Source organism: Grus americana, chromosome 16, assembly GCF_028858705.1.
Source record: "Grus americana isolate bGruAme1 chromosome 16, bGruAme1.mat, whole genome shotgun sequence".
Lineage (NCBI taxonomy): Eukaryota > Metazoa > Chordata > Aves > Gruiformes > Gruidae > Grus > Grus americana.
Window position 1 is genome coordinate 10,784,918 of NC_072867.1, and position 26,083 is coordinate 10,811,000.

A 26,083-nucleotide genomic window follows, 5' to 3' on the forward strand; every position below is an offset into this window, starting at 1 on the left:
TGGGAGAGCTGGGAGCCATAAAGGCAAGCCTCTACTCCAGCTGTGTGGATCTTGATACTGAATCCTAAACCTGCAAAAATCACTGCTGACAAATCATCCTACCAGGGGCTCGGTTGTCCTAAAAATATCCAAGCCTCAAGCTTTATATAAAAGCTTTATTTGGAATCATCCGAGTTTTATGCGCTGGAGAGATGCATTTTTGTGATTATCTGGATTCAATTAAAACCAGACATCAAAAAGTTATTTAATTGCAGTCTCTGACAAGGCAGCAGTTTGAGAGCAAAAACTGAAAGGACTTGCCCAAAGAATAAGCTGCATTTTAGTTAAAAATATTGCACCATTAAAATATTTTTTTATGCAGAAGTCATGGTGATTTTGCTAGTTTTTACTTGAGTATTTTATGTACAGTAAGATTACAGAGATGGTAAAAGTCAAGTTAAACCTGACAGATATTCCTGTACACTTCTGAACCATAACCGCTCACGTTTTATGCTCTCTTAACTCAAAGTAAAGGAGGGACCAGCTTACCATTCATTAAAGGCAGAAGAAAAAAAAACCTCCAAAATATTCTGCACGGGTACCAATTACAATGTGTTTACTGAGAGAAGACTTGCACAAGTGTCTAATTATGCCTTCTCATGTATTATTACTGTAACACACTGCCCCGTACCATATGCTGATCAGACCTGGCTACACACAGACAACATTCTGACTAGACACAGTATTTTAAAGACTTTATTAAATAATTTTTTTTTTTACACATCTAAAGTACATGCTTAGTCATAGGTACAAAACTCACAATATAAAATAAAATATAAACAAACAAAAAGTACATGGTTTAGTTAAAGCCCAAAGTCCTGAACCCACTCTCCAGACTAAAGCCCATGGCAAACAGAGCTTTGGGGTACACCCTGGATGTCAGCAGACTTAGGTCCTTGCTTCACTAAAGGAGCGAGACGAGAGGAGGGACATGAGAGCAACCGTTCCTTGAAACCGCAGTGGTGAGGGTGAGCTCATCAGAAATGTCGTATTTAAAGATTTTTGACAGAAATGTCAATTTTCACTGAGGAGTCTTGAAAAACACGCAAATTTATTTAAACAAAGGGGAAACCTTTCCCTTGACAACTTCAGAATTATCCACTTAGAGAATTACCCACATTTGAGGAATCTCTAATTTTCCAGAACTCCAAAATTACGTTACATTTTAAAAGTTCCTGTACAATTCCATGAGATGGTGCGCTAACACATATCCACACAGAACAAACAGCTGACAGCTCTCGCTTTATTTTTAGTCCTTGGTTTTGACCAGCTCTGGGCCAGCCTTGACAGGGTTCAGGAGCCTGGGTGATGTGCTCAGCTCTGCATGCGGGTGGCAGCTCTCTTCTGTCCCTACCACCTGAGGGCAGATCTGCCTGCAGGGTTACAGAGGCCACTGCGCTTTGCTTAGACTGCAAATCTTTCTCATATGGAAAGGAAGCAGCAGCCCCTGTTAAAGCTGGTTTGAGACCTAAATGGATGCAGTTACCCACACTGCGGTGCGCTGGAAGGTCCTTTAGGCAAAGGCTGCACAGGGGGTCCCTGAGCTTAGCTGGGGTCTCGGTGCGTTCATCATACAACAGCTGATACTCCAGAACAGATGCTGGTACAGATCATCCAACTCTCCTAAGAGAAACTTGCACGCTCAAATGTGAATGACCTAGTCCTGATTCCACCAAAAGTCAGTGGTAGCCCAACTGTCAGCTCTCAGGGAGAGCAAAAACAGAAGGGTACACTGTTCCTTCCCCCAACTCTCCGCTGCAGGCCTGAAGACTCTCTAACCCAGTTTGAGCATGACCATCGTGATTCAGATGCAGCCGTATCTCTTCTCCTCTTTGATACCTCCCTATGCTCGTGATGCTGAGCCACATGTTGAGATGAAGTAGCACAATAAACTTTTGGAGTTGTCTTAGTTCTGCAGACAAAGCCAGGGGAGCTAGCTCCTGAGCAACTGCAACCTTGCCAAGTCATCCACTTCAGCTAAAACTGCAAATGTTAAGCACACCTCTGTGTTAAGCAGCAGTGAAATGCTGCTTCACATCTCAGGTGAATTTTTCTTATTGAGATCACTAAAACCCAGACCTTTGCCAACACACTGGCTCTTCTCTCACCTATTCAGAAATCAAAAGGACCACTGTTCCCACTTGCAGCCTTTCTCATCCAGGCTCTTCACTTCCCAGAGGCCTTCATCCACCACTGCCGTCTGGCAGTAGCAGAGACCTTCACAGCATGCTACAAGAACCATCTTCTCCACTAGCAGATTTCAGTGCACAACAACTTGAAGACCTCCAGCAGTGGGGAGATATTTCTCCCCTCATCTTTTCAAAGCCAGTAGCGGTGTCTCCTGCCCGGAGAGGACTCCGGGCTGTGGACATAAGCCTGGAGGTGAGGACCAGCAGGGCAGCAGAGAGGTCTGGAGTTTGTATAGTCCTTACCCACCTGTAAAGGTGCTCTGTTTATCAGGCCTTGACCCCACACCACCGTTAACTTTGGTGCAGCTGGGGGCAAAGGCTGAGCTACCGTCCCCTGCTCATAACCGTGCCTCTGGTTTCTGCACAGCAAACATGCAGAAGTTGGAAACTGAGGCCAAGCCAAGAGAACCCTCTCCTGTTTGCAGGGGGGCTTCTGTTCCCCTGGCCAATGAAGCAATGGAACTGTTGGAGGTAGGAGATGAGCTGGTGGGCATGTAAGAACATGCCAAGAGAGGTCTCCGCTGCCCAGAGGGGAGTCAGACGTCGAAGAGCTTTTCCCACATGGCAGTGGTATAGTAGGTGTTGAGAGCTGAGCTGGCTTAGGAGCAGTTCTACACAGGCAGAGTCCTTTCCTGCCTGCAGAGCAGTCCTGTTTTACAGGACGCCCCCCACATCTTGCTGGCACAGATGGAGATAGGGGCCTGGCTGGCTTGCGAGCTCGCCTAAACCAGAAGCGTCTTTTCCTGCCCACAGGATGGTCACCTAAATACACAGTTAAAATCTGTATCAGGAATAACTGAGAAGTCCTGCTCCAGAAGCAGGAAAGCAGGAGACTGTCAGGAATGATGTGGACATCAGACAAGGGGTGTCCACCCATGACATACATCCAAGAGTGGCTCCATGTTCAGAAAGCATCGGACATGATTCCTCTGAAACTTCCAGCCCTTGCATTGGGCCCCCCAAATCAGTCACTGATGAAAATCTTGGCTCTATCATATAGTCAGTAGATTAAAAGCCCAGGAGGATCCTTCCAGAAGATGACAACCATATAAAATTCCACTAAACCAAGTCTCTTGACCAGAGGACTATTATATCCCATGCACTAGAAGCAATTCTGAATTGTTTTACACTGAAAACAAACCTCTGAATCTTAGTACATGTGGTTGGACATTTTCAAAAATTTTGAATCAAAAGAGGAAAGAAAAAGTTTTCAATGGAAGTCTGTCTTTATTTTGGCCAGTTCTCACAGAGCATCCAAATTCAAATCTCTAAATCAAGATTCACCAAGAATTTGGAGGTAAATGCTGAAACAAGATTTGGTAACTAGAGCCTGCCATTTGGCACAGCCAACCTAAGGTTCCACCTGGCAAACAGGGACTAGAGTGCCAGTTTCTACTGTTCACTGTCCTGAATTGTCCTACAGATGTGGATGAAAAGCAAGATCATACTGCATAAACCTGTTTACCTACAAGCAACCCCACTGGCCAAGCACTTTATACAAAGCAGCTGAGTAAATTTCAAAGCCACATTTACTTCTACTTGAGTTTTCTAAATAGCGCCCTAATCATCCCTTTGAAAATAACTCAGCAAAATTAAATATATTTTGATGGCAAAATCTGGACATGACACAGTAACAAATGCTGAATCTCTGCCTAACTAAGAACATATAGCAATCTTTTTCTTTCCTTTTGAACTAGCAGCAAAGGAAGTCATGTCATGGTTCAGAAAGTTGTAATCAAAAAATGCAACACTTACATTTTTTCATAGAGGCACTTGCATCCAAGAACGGGTGATGGAAAAATTCATCTGAGAAAAATAATCAAGAACAATGACTCAGTGAAAGGAAATGACTAAGTTTACGAAGCAGTTAAAGCATAGCAAGTTACAGTATTTTTACAGTGATTTTTCCATGAAATCTAGTCAACCATGGAAATTGACTGATTGCGGCTGCAAACAGTAGTGGTCAACAATGCAGACTGGAGTGGATGCAGGACCTACTCACAAAACAAGGATAGGAAGTTATTTAGATCCAGGGATTGCTGTGGAGGTATGGAAGAAAAAAAAAAAAGAGAGAGTGACTCCTCTGCTACCAGCCATCTCTGCAAAATCAGCTGGGGTGGGGTGGAGAAGGGAAATCAGCTGGGGCAATCACATGAATGAAGAAAGGGAGGAAAAATAATCTTTGCCAAAAGCATGGCCAAAGGACATGAGGGTTTGTACTTTGGGACTCACCACCAATACTAATGGATTTTCCTTCCCTAGTGGGCATTAAAGAAGTTAGTAAGGTTTTGCTACAAGCTACAACCCTGGACTGCCAGGAAGAATACACTGAATTAATTGTTAATGCTCCTCTGTCTTGCAACAGCTCTTACACTTGCAGGAGCAGGTATCAGTTATTGAGGGCCAGATAGCGTGACTATGTTGAGACCTGGCATGGCCACGTCTGTGCATGTGCATCAAAAGCTCCTATCAGCAAGGAGAGAGAAATCCTAAAGCACAAAGTAGCAGTAAAACACAAAGTTCCTGGCTGATCAGGATGGCAAGTCACCATAATTGTAGGGGTCTAGGGGAGCTATATTTATTACACTGTGCTGCCACTCATTCCACAGAAAAGGAATGATGGACAAAAGGACTTCCACTGATGATCTTCCATCACACACAGACTGGAACCCTTCATGCACTGAAGGCAGAACTGCATTTTCTAAAAGGCCACCACAGAACTACATCCCAGAACTCCCTCCCTTTCACACCAGACAACTGCTGCTTTCTTCACTCATAACGGCAGGATATTCTACAGATCCAGGCCAAGAAAAGCTTCTGTCCTGGCTTGCTAGAAACCCTCTACATGTTTGCCTGTCCTCACAAGCAGCCACCCCTCCTGACTCCTTTCTCTTTGATCCACTGCAGCTCTATGCCAGAGCCCTCTCCTATCACAATCGGCAACTCAGCCTTTCAGGAGTTAGTCATGGATCAACACTGATTATTTGGCTAACTGCAGGCAGTTCAACTTGTTATCCCAGCACGGATTTCCTGTTGCAACACCCAAGGCTTGCAAACTTCTGCTTTCTGTAAACAGCTCCTCTTTGGCCAGTGAGCTTTCCAGAAAGTAGCAACTGGGTTTTTTTGTTTATCTGCTTTTTAAACTTGAACAATCCCTCTGGCCCCAGCCCCTCCTTGCCACTGCCACGCCAGGGTCCTGCAGCCAGAGTGCACTGGTCTGGAGCTCATCACAACAGCAGTGAGGGAGATCTCTGGCAGGGAAAGCTGGACTCACAGATTAGATCTGCCGTGGATGGAGAACACCCCTATCCTGCCACAAGCTGCTCAGCTGCTGGAGTTTCCTGCTTCTTCTTCAGCCTGCTCTTCTAGAGAGGACCATCCCTCAGCTGAGCTGATTCAACTGAGGGGGTGGAAATGATGATTTATTTCACTTTTCACCCTCCCCCCTCCAAAATGCTTATTAGTTGTGCTTGCAAAGCAAAATTTAACAAGCCTGCTTGTAATCATCAGCAGGAAACTTGCAACTTGAAACCCTCTTGGCTTTCCTCTAGATAATCTTGAGATTGCAAAGACCATCAGTTCCTGGTAGAAGAGCAGCTGAGACACACAACAAGTAAATGAAGGTTCAAGCTTCTGTGTTGCTGTTGTGTAAATCAACTAAACTCTGGGGAAACTCCGTAGAGGGCACGGTGCACATCTCCAGGTGGACTACAGAGGGCCTGAGGGAACAAGGAGCAGGAGGACACCCCGCTCCTCTGGGGAGGGTGGCTCAGGAATCATCCCTGACCCAGCAGCACACACAACTCTTCACCTTACAGAGCGCAGGAGGGTAAAGGAACAAAGGCACCGACCGTCAGCCTTTTATAAACAGCGTAGGTGAAGAGAGCAGCCTACGGTTAGTTTGCCAGCAGCAGGACAAAGCATCTGTCTGCTGGGAGCTATCCAAGGGAAGGGGGAGATCTGCTTCAGATGGGATCTGGAGCTGTGGGGCATTTACAGTTTGGGTGCAGCTGGCCACAAACAGCAGCTGAAAACACGACAATAGCTGGGCACGGGGAAGTGCTCTCATTTCAGTATTGCTACTTTTTTGGCAAGGGGCATAATCTGGAGGTCTCCTGAGCTGACACTCTTAAGAAAAGGAGGAAGAGTCCATTCAGCACGCATAGGTCAGAGCATTTCCAAGTCCTCAGGAACACAGAGGAGCCAAAGACCTAGCACCAGCAGACAGCAGGGAAAAGAAAACTACGGGGAGAGCCAAGAGACTGCTAGCTGTAGCCCTGATGAGAACCAAGGCATCCTTCCACAGAAAGCTGGAGAAGGAGGGAAGGGTCTGCAAACAGGTATGGTCTCCTGGCTTGGACCATTGCAGACCCTGAGAAAGGGAGGGCATTGACTGAATTGTTCATTAAAGGGGTGCAGCTTGCAGCTTTGGGAAGGAAATGTGACACAGAAAGAACAAGGATGCACAAGATACGTGTTTCACCTAGTAGCATACTTAACACAACCGGAGTTCGGAGATATTATAAAAGCAGAAGCCAGGAGAGGGAATGCAAGTAAGAAACATCTGCTGAAGGTGTGCCAAATCTCTGGGTTTACAAAACTGTACTGGAATCAGTGCTGACCTTTCCAGCACATATACTAAAAAACCCCAAGATTATTCAGTCTTCCAGGCACAGGTGAAATCCAGGTGTGTGTGGGTGCTTTTTCTAGCACCAGCCAAAAGTACAGAGGTTTGTGCAACGCCATGGTACAAAAGACAGGCAGCAGAACTAAAACTGGAAGGTGGTCTTACCAAAGTCCATGCGGTCCTTATGATTACGCTGCAGAAGGCCCAGCAGCAGCTGCCTCAGGTGGCTTGATGTCTCCCTGGGGATGCTAGGATTGAAAACAAAAGCAAAATAAGAGAGACTTGCAGTCCACTTAAACCACTTTTACATATTCAGGAAGGCAACCTGCAAATGCAAACTCACTTTGTGCCTGCTGGGCTAGGAATATAAGAACTCACTGGAGAGAGGTTGAACAGGGACATCTCTATTTGCATCTCTGTTTGGCTTTTACTCCCCATTGTCATTGTTAAGGCTACAGCTAATCTAGCTTTAGTGGCCTTTCCCATGAGCACCCGCAGATCCTTCCCTTCCACAGTGGTACCAGTGTTATCCCTCTGGTTTTCAGCTAAGTCCATTCGACATGCAACATTTTGCACGTGATAAAGAAATCTCTTCTACTTGCTCTAACAGGAATAAGGAGGCCATTAAAATAAAGTAGTTACCAAGGGGAAGCTTCCAATTTAGACATTGCTGGGGAAATGTATCACCAATTACCACCACTTTATTAAGGCATTTCTTTTTCAATGCAGCTTATGTAAGACTAGCACGTAACCTTTGTCTATTTGCTTCCCTGATATACAGCATTTATTAATCGAAGGCCACTAAGATATGAGCAACTGCCACCCAAGCAAGTTAAAATAAGTGCAGCTATTACCCCACTGTCCAGTATAGCTAGAAAGAAAATACTCTTTCCAGTGGCCATTGCAGCACAAAAGAGCTAGTAAATCATTGCACTCTTGCTCACCCCACAAGCAGATGGGGGAGAGGCCAGGGCAGCCCTTCACAACCCCAGTAGATTGCAAGAAGCAGGGAATAAATGAACAGATTAAGGCACGGAAAGCAGAGTTCAGCTCTTGCATAAGTGGATTCAGCTCTGCTGACTTTCCTCCATCAGCAGAAGCACTGTTAGGGGCTGCAGCAGCCGGGCCCTGCCTGCAGCCAGAGCAGAGCTCTCCAAATTAAGCATAGGTGGCTCCAGCTCCTTTCCGTATTGACTCTGTTTATCATGGCCGTGCCCAGTATGGCCCCCACAGTTTGCCAGGCCTTCCCCTCTCCCCCTGCGCGGGTCAGCTGAGGTAACGGCATGTGTGCTCAGCACAGCAATTTTAACTGCGTGGAGCCCCAGCCTGCTCAGTAGCATGGCACGTGGCTCACTCGGGCAGGGCTCCACTTTGCTGGGCTGGCATCACTCACCGCCCTGAAGCCAAGCCTGACCGATGCTGGGAGAAGCAACCCTTCCTACACCATTTCTGCCTCCTCTACCCCTGCCACAGAAAGGATAAAACTCAAGATAGCTGGGATAAAAATATTGGGGGGAAAAGAAGTGGTAGCTAGCACTAACGGACTCTTGTTCAGTGAAACTAGAGAAGTGAGGCAAGGTGTGTATTTATAGGTTTCAGTACTACCCAGTTATTTTTCCGTGAAGCCCTAGGCCTTGCTGGTGCAGGAATTTGAGCCCAGTGATTCCTAGAACAGAGAATGATGGCAAGCATCCCTCATCCTTGTTTGTACTGAGGAGTTGCTTTTCCATCCTTGACACTAGAATGGTTTTGTGCACCTTCCCAATCTGACAAAGGAAAAGGCCACCAGGACTCTGGAAGGGATACAGTTAAACTGAGACTCGGTTTGAGCCAAGAAAAAACACCCTCTTGTCAAAAAAAGGTGTGCCTTAGAAGTACACTGCGTAACGGAATAACCCAAGATACCACAGCTAGCAGAGTCTCCTGAAAAATACATTAGTGCTGGAGACCTGCAGTCCTCCAGCATTATAGTCATAATTTATTTATCCACGACACATAAAGCTCTCATCCAAAAAGAGTCCATTTCCCAGCAATGACTTTAGCCTTTGCATGGTTTTAAAGTCAAGAAACAGGCAGGTCAAGTAGCAGACCTCAGATGTCACAACACAGACTGAAGACAGTGCAGATTAACAGCCTGTTTGCCTCCTCTTATCTCATGTCTAAAACATCAAGCTTTGCTATCCTACAGTATTATTCTCCAAGGCCATCTTTTTAAACATAAGCAACAAAGCTGCCTCCTTCCCCCCACGATATGGAATAGACTTGGCCACGTAAATCAGGACAATGAATGTTAGCTCTTGAGATCAGCGCTATTAGAACTGTGAGGCCTTTGGGCTTGCTCCTACTGACACGGGCTCCCCACCTCAGAATGGCATTTCACCTGTCAGCAGCAGCACCAGCACCAGCCCGGCAGGCAGAGATCGCTGGCGAGCATTTAATGAGCTTTTCTCCCCCACTCACTCCCAAACCAAAACCACGGCACTTTCCACGGTGATGCCGGGGAGGTGGGTGCCAGCCTGCCCAGCCCCAAGGAGAATGAAACCAAATCCTGGCACTGCTGCAGTCTGAGAAGGAGGTCTCTGGAGTGGTTTTGTGTTTCATCCTGTGTTGGCAGGGCTGGTGGAGGCAGTTTATTCATGTTTACTCAGGAAATAGCACAGATTGCGGCTCATATTAGAGACAAACTGACTTTGGAAAGCAGGGGATCGGTATTTACACAAAGGCCACTTCAGATCTGACTTCTATGGTGAAAAAACAATGGGCTTGGGTCTAAGTTTTGAAGGAATTTGGTAGTTAAAAAGTGGAGATAACTGAAAATGGTAAACGCAGAGTACATAAAGAACTCACAGCAAAGGAGAAGGACTAATCCCTACAAGAACAGACATGCTCTCTTACAGCTCAGTTTCATTTCTCCCCTCACCTGCCTCCTACTGCAAGCACCATGAGCCAAAGCAGCAGCAGGGCAGTGTGATCAACACAAGGAATCTTATTAATTATGGGGATTAATTAATCTCTTAGTAAGAGGGACTACCTCAAAGGGGAGCAACCATGGTTTAGGCTGTGCAGGGGGAACAGAAACTCTACTTTCTGTTCACACAGACTATTCAGCTTCAACTACACAGCAGTGGTTTTGCTTTGAAATGTTCTGTTTGGGTGTTTTACTCCATGACACCCTCTGGTTCAATCCAGGAGAGTATGCAGATGCTCCAAATTTAATACTGGTAGATATTTGTCCCTTCTTTCAAAATCAAAAAAGGAAGTATTTGAAGGGAAGTTAAATGCATAGTAGTGAAAGTCATTGATAAGAGCTCTAGCTTTTGACAGTTCCTTCTGGTATCTCCTGGAGCTGTCTAAACTGATAAGGGAAAAAAACATAATTCATACACAGCAACTCAGTGAACTTCCTGCATTAGCAGCTCTGCCAAATGGAAGCTAACTTTCTGGTTAAAAAAGGCCTTCCAATTTTTGGATGTATAATCTGGAACTTCAGTCCCATCTCTATACCAGGCTGAGGTTTTCAGACCAGACATGAGGTTCTGCTTTAAGAGCTCAGAGATCAAAAGGAAAGACCACAGCAACAAAACCAAAATACATTGACAAATCACAGCACTGAGCAGCTAGGTAACATACGCCCCGGTGGGATGAAAGCAGTTATCTTCCCCTTGGAAAGTGCAGTAGTGTCCATTTCCATCAAGGTTATAATATTTCCTATTAGCAGGAAGGACACAAGCAGTTGTGTCCTGACACATGGGAAACAGGAATGTGATCTGCAGTCAGGTATAGCAGGTTACAGGACAGGCTGCAGTTTAGGTGCTCGCATGATTCAAGGATTGCCATGATTTCTTCCAAAGGCTCCCAGCCTCATGGAAGCCATATGTGGGACAGGACCACCAACCTGGCTCTTGAAATCACTAACGATCCTGAATTTTTGCAATGTAGGAGAGAAGTAGTATATGCGGAAAGAGAGAACACCAACTCTGGCAATCCGCTGCTGTCTGACTTTCTCTGGGCCACATCACTGCTGGTTTAAGGAATGGGGGAAGGCAGGTGGCCAAATATTTTACAGTTGCCTCTCTGAGTTGCAAGCCAGGAGCATGAGGGGACAGGTGTAAATACAGAGTAAACAAGTGCATACAAACAGCAACACTGGAATAATGCTTACTTCGGCATCAGCATCTTGTTTTTCTCATAGAAAAGACGAAGATCCTGTGGGCTGCTGGCCTGTAGAGGAGAAAGAAAACCAGTACTTGAAGCAGTTGACAATGAAGGAAAGAGATTAGCATTTCTATTTCACAGTTACTCTGAGGAGCAGAGAGGCATTTTTCAATTGCTGAACCAGCCCAGACAATGGGAACCTGCAGCTTGCTTTAGACTGAAAAACCAGCACCATGCCAGAGTGAAAATACAGTATTTCAGCCCACTGTCTTTTTGTCCCTGACCTGGTTCTGTCCTGCTCTCCCCTCCCAAGGACTGAGCTTCATTGCAGTGGGCTCTGATGCTCAGGTCTGAGCTGGCCTAATAGCCTCACCCAGGAGGCTAAATAATTGCAGACGTGAGGAGACCCAAATGACGAATGGCAGCTCCCGCTGAGAACATGGATTAGTGCTGCAGGGCATTTAGAAAAGGGGCAGGGAGCCTGTTGATGGGCAAGGGATCTGTGAAGAGACCAAGCACATGGGGAAACAGCAACTGAATTAGGATTTTCTACTTTAATTCCAGGAAGCCAGAAGGTCTCAAGCCACAGCTCCTGTTTGTGCAGTAATATACACAACTGCTGGGGATGTTGACGACAAGATCCCAAATTCTGAGAGATGGGATTAAAAAGAAATTAAAAAAAAAAAAGGCTAGGCACAACAAGAGGTTTATGGCTGAGGTTAAAAATAAAGTCTCCAGTACAGAAACGCAGACACATAAAAATCTCCTAACGTCATTTCTCTATTTGTTTTTATGCAATGAATAATACAGGCCAGTAAATTAACCCTGGTGTCTCAAGCTTTTCTGCTTAGGCAAATTCTCTTTATTAAAGGCAGAGCAAGCTGGCTGGCATGACACAGACATGAAGGCACATATAAACAGGGAAGGAAGATCAGAGAGATTCATCTGCAATCAATTATTGGTGCAGCAGAGTGTGTAGGAAAGTGTGAACGAGGAGGCAACAGGCAGCTTCTCCTGATGTTCAGGGCAGGCTCAAAAACCCCTCGAGCTTTCCACCTACTTCCATTTCTAAATTAGAAGCATTTAAGGTCAATTAAGATGCTTAAAACGGCAAATCAGACAAGCCAATCTGCAGATGGCCATCAAAATACCACTAACACAGCATGGCTGGAAAAGCAGCCACATAAGATGCTGTTTCAACACCACCTACTCCCTCTGGCTGAAGATGAAAATTAAGGATAACTGCGAGAACTCAGTACAAAACCTCAAAAGAAACCAAAGAGAAAGTCTCAAAAGCTGCTAATATCAATAGACAATGTAGTACTGATCAGGACAGTATTTCTTGCATGGTCTTAGCAACCCAAGTTTCACAGCTCTCCTATCAATGTCTACCAATACGAGCTAGTGGATTCCTAAAAGAAGGAAATAAGAAAGATTTCCTGGTTCTCCTTTCTGCAATAACGTATCCTTTGCCGTTCATAGAAACAGCAGGGACCCAAACAGGAGGTGCAGAAATACTTTCTTCACAAACCATTAAAATGAATGTTATTCAGCAAAGCACCTTGTTACATACGTGCCAAATTGCATCAAAATTTCCAATCACTGCCACTCAATTAGATTTGGTTCAGTAAAACTCCATTTTACACCCTTCCCCTTGCAGATCTTGCCCTGTAATTAGGTTCTTAATATTTGGCAAACTTTAACGAGGCACGTGTACACACTGCACCAAATGGCTCGGCCACAATGCTCTGTGTGATGAAAAAGATGCCTGACAGACATAGCGTACAAGGAGGAACAGAACTCCACTGCAGGGAAGCGAAGTGCTTGCTCACATCAGAGAGATACAAGCCTTGGCTGTTTGCTCTGTTCATTTCCTGTCGCAACAACTCAATTGTTTCACAAATACAATGAAGCTCTGATCTATTTCAAAAACTGTTTTGTCAGAAATTTTCCTGGCAATACAGACAGAGTATATTAAAAGCAGCACACATGCAAAGCCCAGTTTGTTAGAGAGGGTTTCTAAGCACTAGCTTGGACAGAAACAAAATCCTCAGTGAAGTTCCCCTCCTCTTTGTACAAATTAAAGAGAGATCTCTGTAGGGATGTTGCTTCTCTGTATTCTGCTGTCTCAGTGCAATTCCCACTTGTTCTGCAAGGACCATATCCAGGGTGTCCGCCCCCTACCCACCCAGACCATGCTTCCTCACTAGGGCTGTCCCCAAGAGCCCCCAGTTCAAGGCTGGTCTCTGATATTGGGTCCTGCCTGCTGGGAAATAGAGTCATTTTAGTGAGTGCCTAGCACAGGCAACTGTGGATCACCATTAATTTGGTAAAACCAACTGCATCTTCACATAACTTCATTATTAATCAACCGAGTCACACAGTTCTGCTCCTAGCAGCAAGCTCCCAGTAACATGCCCACCGCTCTCCTGCTGTTTGCATCCATTTCATAAAGCCCTGGTACCTTCAGCAACTTTGCTCACCTCTTCTTTCAATAAATAGTCCTTCTCTGAGAATCATTGGGGGGGGTGGGGAAAAAAAAAAAAAAGCAGAAATGTTTGTTTTTAAGGCACTAAAAATGCCATTTGAATTCCTTCTTCTAGGAAGCTAAGGACTTGTTTTGAAATCCACCTTCCAGACAGGTACACCCTACCCCAGAAAAAAAACCCAGAAAACCCCACATTTTAGGCACCTAACAGCCAGACCATTCAAAGCACACAGAGCCAGCTGTAGGACAGCATCCATCTGTCAGAAACAGGGATGCAGAACGGACAGCTCAGTTTTCCCCAAGAACAGGAGACACACCAGCAGGCCAATTCATGCCCTTGTTCCCCCTCTCACGTTACTATAGAGCAGCTGCATTAGTGTAACTGGCTCTGGTTTTGTCTGTCCTTTCTATATATAAAGACAATTGGACAAATTCAATCCTGCCACTCTGTTACTTTGTCCTGAGTAGCAGTGGAAATATGTTGAGCCAACAAAGGCATTCAACGTAACCTTGCCAAATCCCGCTCGGTACTGGCTGCCTGCAAGTGAATTGCACGCGAAAAGCACGCAGGGCAGTGTTTCCAAAAGCACTCAGCACTGGATTTGTTGTGCTTGGGGAAAGGCTGGATGCAAAAGCCCAGCACGCAGTCAGAAGAGGGCCAGAGACGTTCACACCCTCAGCGAACAGCACTGTCTAGTCAACGCTTCACAGCAGGTGTACGGTATCTGCTCTTCTGTTTGAATCTTTTCCTTTGGGATTCCTGGGGATTTGGAGGTGCAGAAAAGGGATTTAGGTATGTTAGAAAGTTGTTTCTAGCTCAGTAGTTCTAGGGAAAAGCTCGAAAATCTGCTGCAAATATCTGCTGCTTGTGCAGTCTTAACAGTTGACATTTAAGGCTCCCACAACTAAGCGGTCGGCATTCAGGGGACCCTGATAGCTCAAGGACCAGAAAACAAACAGCAATCCTGGCCTCAAACCTTTTTCTTTATCTGTCCATGGATGTTTTTCTCTCTACTCCCAACAGAGCAGGATGAGATCCACAAACACTGGGCCAACAGCCAATGGCTCACAGACTACAGCAACAAAAACCTACCGCTGCCAGGAAAACCTGTCCCCATTGACACTGGTCAGTCCAGAGGAACAGCTTTGGGAACAGAAGAGCAGCCTGCCTGACAAATAAACCAGGAGTTCAAATTCTGGGTATAAAATACTCCCTTCCCTAGTCTTCCTCAAGGCCCATTTCACAACATAGCAGTTGTAAGCGATACACAATCCCAGTATTTATGCAGGCAGAATTAACCTAGAAATAAAAGCAGGAACACCAGCCTTAGAAATTAATTTTTCACCTAGCAGCTAGCTGGGATGAGAACGTACACAGGCAGGTTAACTCTTTCAGAGCTGCCAGACCGGGCAGCAAAACTTGCATTACCTCTCTTGCCACCTCCCGGCTCACTCTCCCGCAGACACAGCGCACCATGTCTGTCAAGCAGCAAGGAGAAGATTCACACAAAGGCTCAGACAGCAGACAACCAAATTTTGTGGTCCTTAGCATGATCGGATGTCCCAAAGGAGCTGCGCCACTGCCAGAGACAGCTCTGACAAACTGCATGTGCTGCTTACCAAGAGCTGCCCCGTTTTTAAAGAGGTCACACAACAGAAACTGCCAGGAACATCAGTGAGATTCCTCCCTCCTCCCCACCCCCACAAAAAAAAAAAAAAAAAAAAAAAAGAAAAAACACACCACCGGAGATTGAGGTCATTTAACTCTAATCTTATTTAAAAGATCTGACAAGGACGAGATTGTTTTTGGAAGGTATTTTAGACCTTTTATAAATCTTTTTCTTCTCTGCCTCCAGTTGTGCTTCTGGTTGTCACTTATCTACACAGCCTATGTCACCTCATGGTGGGCACCGGGCCCCAATCTTTTCAGCTCAGGTAAGGACAAGAGAAAACCACGACACGCTCGAAGCACTTCTCAGTGCCAGTCCGCAAGGCCAGAAGACACACTGTTCAAGTCCTGTCCTCAGCAACAGAAATGAAGAGATGCAAGTGCAGACCACTTATTAGGCAAGGCAAATTAACAATTCCACATTAATACAGTGCTCAGCAAATCTGTTTATAGGGATTATGAATCCCATTAATCTCATCCCTATGGCAGTATCACTGTTTTGTTTATGGGCATGTTTAATACAAAAAGCTCCTTAAGACAGCTTCACCAGCCGTCCCACCAACTGTTCACATCTGAACATCAGCAGCTTCTTTCTTGTCTGCGTTCAGGGAGGCAGGAAAGGGACAGGAATGGCTCTGGGAAGTTGCCTTGAGTGACCCAGCTATAGTTAATTTTAACTTTGAGACAGCCAGAAATTGCATTCACGCACATACACACATCTCTGTCTTGATTTACAAGCACGTTCTGGATTGACAGCTGCCTCAGCCTTTCCACACATTTGATCTTTTCTCCATCTAACCCAGCCCCCCGAAGCCCTATTTTATTTTTAGACAGCTCATTCCTCCTCACTGCAGACAACGGTGGTGTCCTTTTGGTTTGCATGCCCGTGAAGGTGCTTAACTGGTTTACGCAGTGAACAGCTAGAGTGCCCAAATGCAGCATGTTTCACACCACCGTGCTCCAGATTCCCATGGGAATCTCAGCTAGACAGAGGTGAGGGGCTGCCCTTGCCAGTCTGGGAGGGAAGGCATGGTAAGGATTTAGCCTGAAGAGGTTAACGTCAGAAATCCAGTTCATGGCTAGCCTGTAAACTGGGTCTGCTGGTGGCACTATGTGGAATAAGGCTGTTATCTCCCCAGCCATTTGTAGATGTCCCTCCCAAAAGCACTCATTCCTATTCATGGTTTCCCCATCACCTCTGCCCGCTATCCCCCTCTCCTCCCAAAAGCCCTGTAAACAATAGCTTCGACCACTCAGTGACCATCAGCAAATTCTTACAGGACAGTCATGCCAACACAGAAATAAAGCCAGTTAACCTTTAACCAGCTTTCCAACGTCTGCCCTAGACAGGCTTCTTTCACCTGAAGCTCGCAGCTAGGAGAAGGCAGTTTGTGACACACATGGTCAAAACAAATACATAGTGTAGAGAACCATCTGGGCTGAGCTCTTCTTTCTCCCTGATCAAAAAAATCCACAGCTGTTAGTGCAGTAACAAACGGGGTCTGGCATTTTGCTTCAAAATACAAACCCCAAAAGAGGAAAGGGCATGGGGAAAAATTAAAATAGAGAAACCAATGCCTCCCATCCCCAGCTCAACAGATGTTGGATGTATATGGGAAAGAGAGAAGTTATCCAGGCAGGCAAGCACCAAGCAAGGATCAGGACCTGCTGGGCAGGGACCGAAATTACCCTTCACCGCCCACCACCAGGCAGGGTATTGCCATGCCTCGGCCAGAGCCACACAGGACAGCTCTCACCGCTGTGTGAGCCTGAGGACACACACAGAGGCAGAGAGGTGATGGTTTTCTGACCATTTGCCCTTTCAAAGCCTTGGCTGAACAGCTGAATAAAAGCTGACTGGTATTCCATTTTATTTCCTGTGAAAAATCTTCTCTATTAGAACAAATGTTTTCAGAACATTTCTGTGGCATGCTTCAATGACCAATGATAAAAGCCACCTAATTCTTTCCAAAGAAATCAGATGCCCCAAGGTTGTGTGTCAGTTACTAAGCTAACTACGAACACCTACGATAAGTCACCATGTTAAATAACTAAATCATTTGAATGAGTACCATACCAAGGTGTCTTTAGAGACTAAAAGGCACTGAGTTACAAGACAGAATGAGTGCAAGGCTCTCCTATGCATGCAGAGTCAAAGCTCGTTTTCTCCACCCCCACATTTTTTTTCTTAATGAATAAATATTTATTTTCTTTTATCCTAATGGTCATTTTCTTCTCTCAAAGATACCAACACTGACAACGAGTGGGTGCAGCCAGTACACAGGAGCCATTCTGGAGTTTCAGTGTACTTTGTAGTGGTGTTTACAAGAAAAAGAAAAAAACCATGCACAGGAAATGAAGTCTTGCTCTAAATACAGAGCAAGCTGGTGGACAAAATATAGAGCACTGGAATGGAAGATTCTTACAGCAGCAGGGAAAAAATTACCCTGAAGGAGAAAAGTGTTCTTGGCTCTAGACAAAACCAAAACATACCATTAGTTTACTTCTATTTGCCCACTCCTTCCTGCAACAGATTCAGGATTCACTTTATCCTTCCTGATGATGCAACTGCACAAACATTCAAGGTCTTGTGCGAAATTCTAAAGAGCTGTGGAACTTAAGCTCAGAAAGTCCTGCAGTTCATAAAATTTGCCTTGTTACATTAGCATAGATTTCCCCCCACTCCCCCTCAAACTGACTTTTTTTTTGTTTGGGTTGTTTGGTTTTGGTTTTGTTAGGGCCTCGGGATAAAGAGATGTCAGGACATGACAAGAGGGCCGCAGTTCACATTTGCCCTAACTGACCTAAGAAGCTGAAGAGCTGGCATCAGCTGACACACCAGTATGTAAATTTGAGATTTGGTCTTTTCCTGTGGATTAGAGACAAGCTCTACAAAGCTCACACATTAGAGAAGCAAAGTATCAGCAACTCAAGCATCTCTCTGCTATGCTATAAGACAGCAAGGAAAAAAACCTGACAAGTACAGTGCTTGAAAATAGTGGTTGCAAGGGAGTCTGCAATCTCATTCAGCACGGAAGAAGAGTAATATGCGGTGTGGCACGAGATTTGGAACAAGAAAAATGCACTGAGTCTAGCTGAACTCCAGCTACATATAAGCTCAAAAATACGTAAAGTAATCCTGAAGCAACTTGCATAAGGCCGTGATGAATTCTCCATCATTAGAAAATTTAAAATCAAGTAATACCTTTCACAAAAGATATGCTCTAGCTCATCTAGAAGTTATGGCATAAATTACAGGGTGGAGTTTTACTGGACTGTGTTATATTTGGAAGGGTTTGGACTTGATGAACGTAAATATTTCAGACTGGAAGGGATTGCTCTGAGATGACAGATAAGATCCTTTTGATACGATCCTATTTAAATGCTCTAAAAACAGTCAAGTTAGCCGCAATACACCAGTTACCACCAAATCATCCCAAACATTAACTTGCAATTATGATTTTCCTTATTGTCCTTCCATACCCAAGAATATTATAATTATAAATTACACACCGAGTACAGCTGTAAATAGAAACTGATTTTTTAAGTGTGGGCCTGGAAAAAAACCCCACTGTTTTAACTGATTCATGATAATTTTCCAAAGAGGTGACACTTCCTAAGGATTTATGACCAGGAAATACATTTCACTGAGATAAAGCCCAGAGAAGGAGAGTCATATTCTAGAAATATGTCCAGCATTACAACATATAAAGCACCACATTGTCAAGGTGTTGGACAGCCAGACTTCCATGAAGCTGGATCTATGGAAGTTAATATTACGGATGACAGAAGCCTTAGAGTAAACAGATTAAAAGGAAGAAAAAAAAAAGAAAAAAGCAAGAGAGTGTCAGAAACATTACATCTAAGCAACTCACCTGAAAAGGAGCCTTTCCTGTCAAACACTGATAAATGATGGTTCCTATACTCCAGAGGTCAGCTTTGGCATCGTAGTGTTGAGACATAATGACTTCTGGTGCCTTTTTGGGGAGAGAACAGAAATCTGGTTTATAGATGTAGCTTTTTTTTTTTTTAGCAGCTGCAAGAAAGAAACAGAAGTCACTATTATGCTTTAAAAATCCCTGAGCAAGATTCCCCAATAACCGTGAAAGGTTTGCTCCCCCGAAGACTGTAACACTACCTTGAAAGGGCCAATTCCCTGTCTAAGCAGGAGGAGCAAAGACTTTTGCTTGGTCAGACAAAAAAATACCTGATGCCATTTCACTACTTTGGGCAAACTCAATACTTTCCCTTCTCAGCATACCACTTTCTGCTGAATTCACCTGTGCTCAGAAGACTCCTCACTGAAATGGCACAGACAGATGTTCTGAACCAAAGCAAGTAACAGGTAAATGACCAAGAAAAGCAAAGGCTCACGCTGCACACACAGGTAAGCTTCAGCCTCCATCCTGATCTGTATCACTTATGCACTTTCTTCATTTAGCCATGATGGCAGCATATTAATTATGCTCCAGAGCCTGCTGCCAAGGTCGCAGTTTGGGTTCAAAGGCAGATCTGTGCATTTCAGTCCAACAGCTTGAGCCCTGCTGTGCCTCAGACTCTGGTTTCTAATCTCGCACCATGCCCTCGGTTGCTCCCTCCCAGGCTCATTCCAGAAGCTGGAGACGGTGCAAGTGCACGGAGCCCTGTAGCTCAGGAGGCAACATGCCTGAGGAGCAGCAGCAGCAGAGGAGGGACAGCAGGGCAGGCTTGCTAATCCCACATGTTTATAACAACAGATTTCATCACAGTGCTGCCAGCATGGAATAGGATCAATTTTCTAGCTCTGTTAGAAGTAAAGGCCACATGTAATGAAAAAAAAAATACTATGGTAGCAAACAAGTTGTGGACAGGAGCTTGGTCTGTCCCTAAGGGAAGCAGGCATGGCGCCAAACGAAGCCAAGGAAGCAGGGCAAGAACTGCACAAGGAGGTTTCAAGTCTCATGTTACGTGGATTGTATCAGGGCTCAGACAGAAAGCTCATCTCTTTTAAAAAAAGAGAAAAATGAAAAGAGCAGCAATGGGCTATGAGCTAAAGCAGGGAATCAGGGCCTGCCTTGCCAGCAGATGCTCCCAGGGCTACCAAACAAGATCCACAGTAGCAGTAGGGACAGACCTCAAACACGCCCTAAATCCCAAATGAACCATCCGTCCTCATCTTCCTTCAAATCCTTCAGTAAACAGAGAACAATATGAAACATTCTGAGATTCCCTGTAATGTCCAGAGTTGTTTAAAATAAAAAAAATAAAATAGAAAAAGGTCATCACTAGCTTCCTCTAGCCCTTTCAAAAAAATAAGCTGTGTGTTTTCATTTACTTTCACAAGAGACTCTGAAAGAAAAAGCATCACTAAAAATACACAATTCAGGAAACTCTCACAAGAGAAAAAAATTACATCATCTTCACATATAGCATAGTTCAAATAAACATCAGGCTTCAAAAAAAAGGGAGAGAGAGGAAGTCTATTTTGCTTGAGTTAGTACAGTGGAACAGACTACCAAACACCCCTGTGCCATGCAGCACAGTCCAGCCTAACTCTGCCCAAAAAGCGCAGACCAAAAAACAACAAACCTCACAACTTGGAGTGGATTAGATCATGTTCAAAATTAGGTGCCAACTGCCCCCAGGGCACCTGTAAAAAATTCAACCTAAATTGATCCACATCATCTTTTTACTTCGAGCTCAGACACCCACATCCCCAGGAACTATTACATGGCTGGCTCTGACATTTTTATTTCTGGCCTGGTTTCATCATTCTTAATTTCACTGACTTGATGCGACACCGAGATCTTGACTGCTACCATGAGTACAAACAAGAGATCACATCCTGGTCCCAAAGTGGGAAGTACAAAGGGAGTGAAAGGGATTGGGTTTTGTTTGTTTGTGTGGGGTTTTTTGGGTTTTGGTTTGGTTTGGGTTTTTGTTGTTTGTTTTCAAACACATCTGTTTCACAAGCTAAGAAGTCATCCTGGAATCAGCTGGTTTGGTGAAAGAACTAGTGGGAGGAGGAGGGCTGGGGAGTGGGAATGCACAAAACAAGTTGCAAACAGAAGCAGGTGAGTTTCATTTACACCCATCTGCTGAGTTGTTCAGCAAAGCACACATAGGAGTAAGTTAGCCAGAACAGCAAAATCTCTGCCTGCAGAGGTCCATAGATCTGAAGGGATTTTGCAAGACCAAAGAGCTAAAAACAGGTGGAGATTTTACAAAACTGCTGTTAAACAGGGACTTCGTTCCTGCTGCTGTGGCCTTAGCAAAAACGACTGCAAAGCCCGAGGTGATGGCAGGTTGTGGAACCACTCTGTCTCAAAAGGGCCTGCTGAAGCAGTGATTTACTGAGGTTCCTCTCCAAGGAAGCAACGCCTCAAATATAACCTGATGTGTGAAATATCATCCCAGCCCTTACTCTCTTTTGCTGTTTCTTTGCTTGCAGCAGAGGAAATAGATTTCATTTCCCAATACCTTCAGTGGAGAGGCCCTGGTCCCCTCTGGAAGATGCAGCTTCTGGGAGCAGACAGCAATCAATACTTCATTTTGTTCAGTTTTATTTATCAACAGCTCACCCTAAAGTTAGATGACAACACAGGCACCTGTTGTCCAATATTACCAGCAGCTAGAACTTTATGAAGTCTCCCTGTGTAATAACTTGTTTCTGACAAAATTTCACCTTTGGGGGAAAGACTAGCAAAAACCAAAGCCTTGCTTCTGTGGGGCAAGGCAAGAACAATACAGAAAAACCTGCGGGCAAAAAACACACTTACCATGTACATCGGTGAACCACACAATGTCGCTGCCATCATATTATTCTGCAGATATCGGGCAAACCCAAAGTCAGCTACGAAGAGAAACAAAGAGGTAGGCCAGGGTCAGACACCAGTTCCAGAGAGCCTGCACCTTCCTTCCCAGTTGATTCCCCCTACTTTCCTTTCACTTCTCATGAATTTTCACAGCAAGTGAAGTACCCCATCTTAACAAGACTTTGATAGCTCTCTTTTCAAGCAGTAACATCCTCATCCTAGTTATTAATGCATGCTACAGACAATAGAAAAAGATAGACCAAGCCATAAAAAAAAAAAGTATTCAGAAGAACTAACTCCCATCCATTTTTCAGAGATCAACAGTCACTTCTCCCTGTACCCATCTGCCTGCACTCCGAATTGTCAGCTGCTGGAAGATGGTAAAGCTCTCCTGACTTCAGTGAGAGCATGCCAGTTCATACTAGGTAGTTCATCTGCTGCTATCTCAACTTTTACATTTGAGGAACTGAAAGTTCCCCTCAATTGAAAAGGCTGCAAAGTACCAGACACCCAGGAGAAACCACTACTCGCCACCACCCTCATTTCTAGACCAGCCTTACTGAAAACAGCTTTGCTCCGTTCCTTTAAAAGAGTTTCAACAGCACTAACCCCAGCATGAAGACAGAAAGCTGAGCCATAGTTCATCTGGTGGCTAGAAAAGCCAGGGACAAGGAATACCAAGATGAATTACCTCTGCAGGTTACTCAGCATCTGATCATACGATACTTAGAGGTTCTCTCTCAAGGTCACCGATATTTCAAGCTAGGAGAGCAACACAGCTGTTTACACTGCCATCTGTCACTAATGAATTGGTACAGCTAGCCATTCCCCCGGCCATGTACTTCTCAGGGAAGGGGGAAGGAGGGGTTGCAGGTACATCACAGCCAAGAGCAGCCGTGCCCACAGCCCTCCTGCCTGCAGCTCCCAGTCACTTCCACCTTCCAGATAACTCTGCACTTCACAAAAAGTGAAACTTCAGCCAAACGGGCAGCGATGTCTCAAACTTTTCCACTGGACCTCATTTCTCAGCTGAACGAAAGCATTAACACTTTCTTCTCAGCACAGGGTTCAGGCAACAAACGGTTTTGTTTAATTGGTGTCAGATTCAGCTCACAAACTGTAACATAATCAGAAGTCCATGTTTTGAGGGTGATATCATCCAGCACTCATTTCTGAGGGACCACAGGGGATACGCGTGCTCTGTAGCTGGATTGCTGGAGCATTCATCCCAACTACTGGTCCATCTGTGCCACCTGCCTAATGTGCAAAAGGTGATTTTCTTCAAGAAGCAGCTGAATAGCCTGCCTCTAGTTCAGAGGGTGGAAACACCTGCTTTCAGGTGTCCCTGACTCCTGCTGTGCTCTCCGAGGCCAGCCAAGACTGCAGCTAGTTTGAGCCCTTAACTTAAGACATCAACATTTACCTCAATTCTATTAAAAGCCAAAGACAAAAGTCACAACAGCTGCTCATTTCTTGGTAAGCCTGGCAATTACAAGCCAATTAGGGCAGGCTAGTATTTGTTTTTTACCAAGGGAGGCACCGTTCAGCTTGGAAGCGGAGCGAGGCTTGCCCAATTTCTTTTGGGTTAGTCTGTGTCCTGGCAGAGCAGAAACCTCTTGCTCCTACTCCTTGGAGCCAACTGATGGTTACATCTAGCAGGAGAACTAAGCGAGGAAGATGAAACATTAAGGCATTTTAAAAACTGCAGCAATTCTTTCCTTCTCCTAGTCGCTTCCCCACAGAAAGATTGAGGTTTGCCACTTCTCCATCACCAAACTCTCCTGAGAGCGCTTAGGGTAACATTTGTAACGGGGTCTTACCAATCTTTATGCGAATGTTGTTGGGATTTGATTTCCTGCCTCCAGCATAGGAAAGGAGGATATTCTGTGGTTTCAGGTCCCGGTGGATAATGCCTTTGCTGTGCAGCATTTTCATGGCACCTGCTATCTGCTGGAGAAAGAGCCTGATGGTGTCTTCACTAAGTGTCCGCATAGCTAGGGAGGAGGAAAAAAATAACCACAGATGAAAAAACTGCAATGCCAGTTCTCCAAAGAGCCCAGAGGGCAGATTAACCAACAGCAATTAACCATAATTTGGCTTTTTTACTTCCACATATGGCATTTTTTGTCCACACACTATTCCTGAATGATTCCTACAGGCAACAAGGGAGAGCACTTGCATTCCCAGCTTATTCTGTGGTCAGGGCTGTTTTCAGCCCCAAGTCTCTCACAGGGAACTCAGGCCAGTGGTGGGTGCTAAATTTAGGTTATCAACTGGGTCCAAAACATGACATTTGGTGAGATTTAGGGCTTCCCTCCACAAGAGCTGCCAGCCAGATCCGGGCAAGCACCAGGCAGGGCCTGCGGCCCAAGGAGTGGGAGGGCTGCTACCTTGAGCTATGGTCAATAAATTCAGAGCTTTATCACAAAGACTATGTCTAACCCTGGAGCTAAGAGGAAAGGCAGTTAGGAGTAGGCTTTACACCTGCAGGAATCATTAAGGCCCAGGCCGGGAAAGGGTTGGTAGGTTAAATTCAGAGTCAGCTGGGTTACATGACCAGCAAGGATCTGTAACTTTGGGATGGGGTCCAAGTCTGGGCCTAACCCTTGTGCAACATCACCCCCTAGACCAAACCATAATTCTAATCCCAAACCTGGTGTTAGGATGAACCACATCAGGTCCAATACGTCACAACGTATCCCTACCAAATGGCCCCTGAAAACTGTCATCTGACACCCTCCATCTTGTATCCATAGGTAGGAAAGAGCAGCAAGACTGTCTCAGAATACTTTTATAAACAATTTTTTTTTTTAATTAGTAATCAAAATCTGCAAATATGGAAGGTCTGAACTGCACTCTCCCGAGATACGGGCTTCTCAAGAACAGTGGTGTGAAAATCCACATTGAAGGGACTAAAATAATGTTCAACTAGCTCTTCTAATTACAGCAATGCAACGTTAGCTCTCGTTATTTTAAGAACTATACGTACGAAACCCTTGCCAAAGCTGGGAGCAGCCTGCTGAACAAACCCCAGGATCAACAGTGCTACCAGCCTGCCTCCTTGTCAGCCACTGAGTAAGTCAGGCTTAAAGAAAGCACCATTCCACTTGAATAAAGTAATTTCTTTTACAAAAGGTCCCTCTAAATTACTTGGGACTTCATTAGTGTTTTTGCAGCTGTTCTCTAGTGAGACATTAAAACAAGCTGGCAGGAGCTTCCAAATGCTACTCTACCTAGTCAGCTAGAAGGGAGGAATCCTTATGAAAACACAGATGAGGTTGCACACAGCTTTAACACAACACAGGAAATTAAAAAAAAAATCCAACTTTTAAAATACGTGCATGGGAAACAGCAAGGGACACAGATAAATTAAACAGCACTTGGAACAGAAAATAAACTACCACTGCTCCCAAACCTCACTGTTCTAGAAGGTGGCACAAGCAGAGCTGAAATGTCACCACGGCTATCAGCTGGTCCTGGACTCCTACACGTGAGACCAGCGCACATGTATATAGAGTTTCGCTCCCCTCACTGGCCCTTTTTCCTCATGAACTGGCACTCAGCTGGAATTCAAGAGACTCCTCTACAAGAAGGAGAGATTCTGTGAAGGGATTTTAAGGATATCAAGAGGCAGCTCAGATGCAAGTCTTTCAAACCCACCTGTGTCTTCTGAAAAAAGCACTGCCTCATTTTTAACATGGCTTTCCCTGACCTCCTGCTGAAATATGTCAGTGTACTCAGACCTGTACCATTTTCTGTCTATTAAAGGTCCAGCACCTTCGCTGTGCTCAATCTTCTCACCAATAAAAGGTCTGCAATATTTCTGCGATTCCTACTCAAGGAAATCTATTCAGGAATGGTTAAAACACCATCTTTAAACAAAACAGCAATTCCAAAGTTTTTTTGCCCCATTCAGCTCAGGCCCGGGAAAGGACAGGCAGCTTCATCATCCCCCAAACATGAAGCAAGACTTGAAACTTGGCAGTTCTTAACATTATTAAGCTAACAGGCAATTACAAACTCCTGGCTAAATACACTCTGCCTCTAGCAGAGAAACTGTGATGTTGAGAGCTTTGTTCTGACCTGCAGTCCCAAAAGCATGCCACATCTTCAAGGCGTTAC

At 44.9% G+C, this 26,083-nt stretch overlaps 1 protein-coding gene across 6 annotated transcripts in view; it reads right to left on the reverse strand.

Moving 5' to 3' along the window:
• ULK1 (unc-51 like autophagy activating kinase 1) overlaps positions 1-26,083 on the reverse strand; it is a 96,025-nt gene that overhangs the window by 32,529 nt on the left and 37,413 nt on the right. For all 6 annotated transcript variants that reach the window (XM_054844005.1, XM_054844006.1, XM_054844007.1 and 3 more), the window contains 6 exons: positions 23,782-23,955; positions 21,926-21,999; positions 19,043-19,144; positions 11,018-11,076; positions 7,021-7,103; positions 3,984-4,034 (listed from right to left, as the gene is read on the reverse strand). In XM_054844005.1, coding sequence (XP_054699980.1) covers positions 3,984-4,034; positions 7,021-7,103; positions 11,018-11,076; positions 19,043-19,144; positions 21,926-21,999; positions 23,782-23,955 — 543 coding nt within the window. The remainder of the gene's footprint in view (positions 1-3,983; positions 4,035-7,020; positions 7,104-11,017; positions 11,077-19,042; positions 19,145-21,925; positions 22,000-23,781; positions 23,956-26,083) is intronic.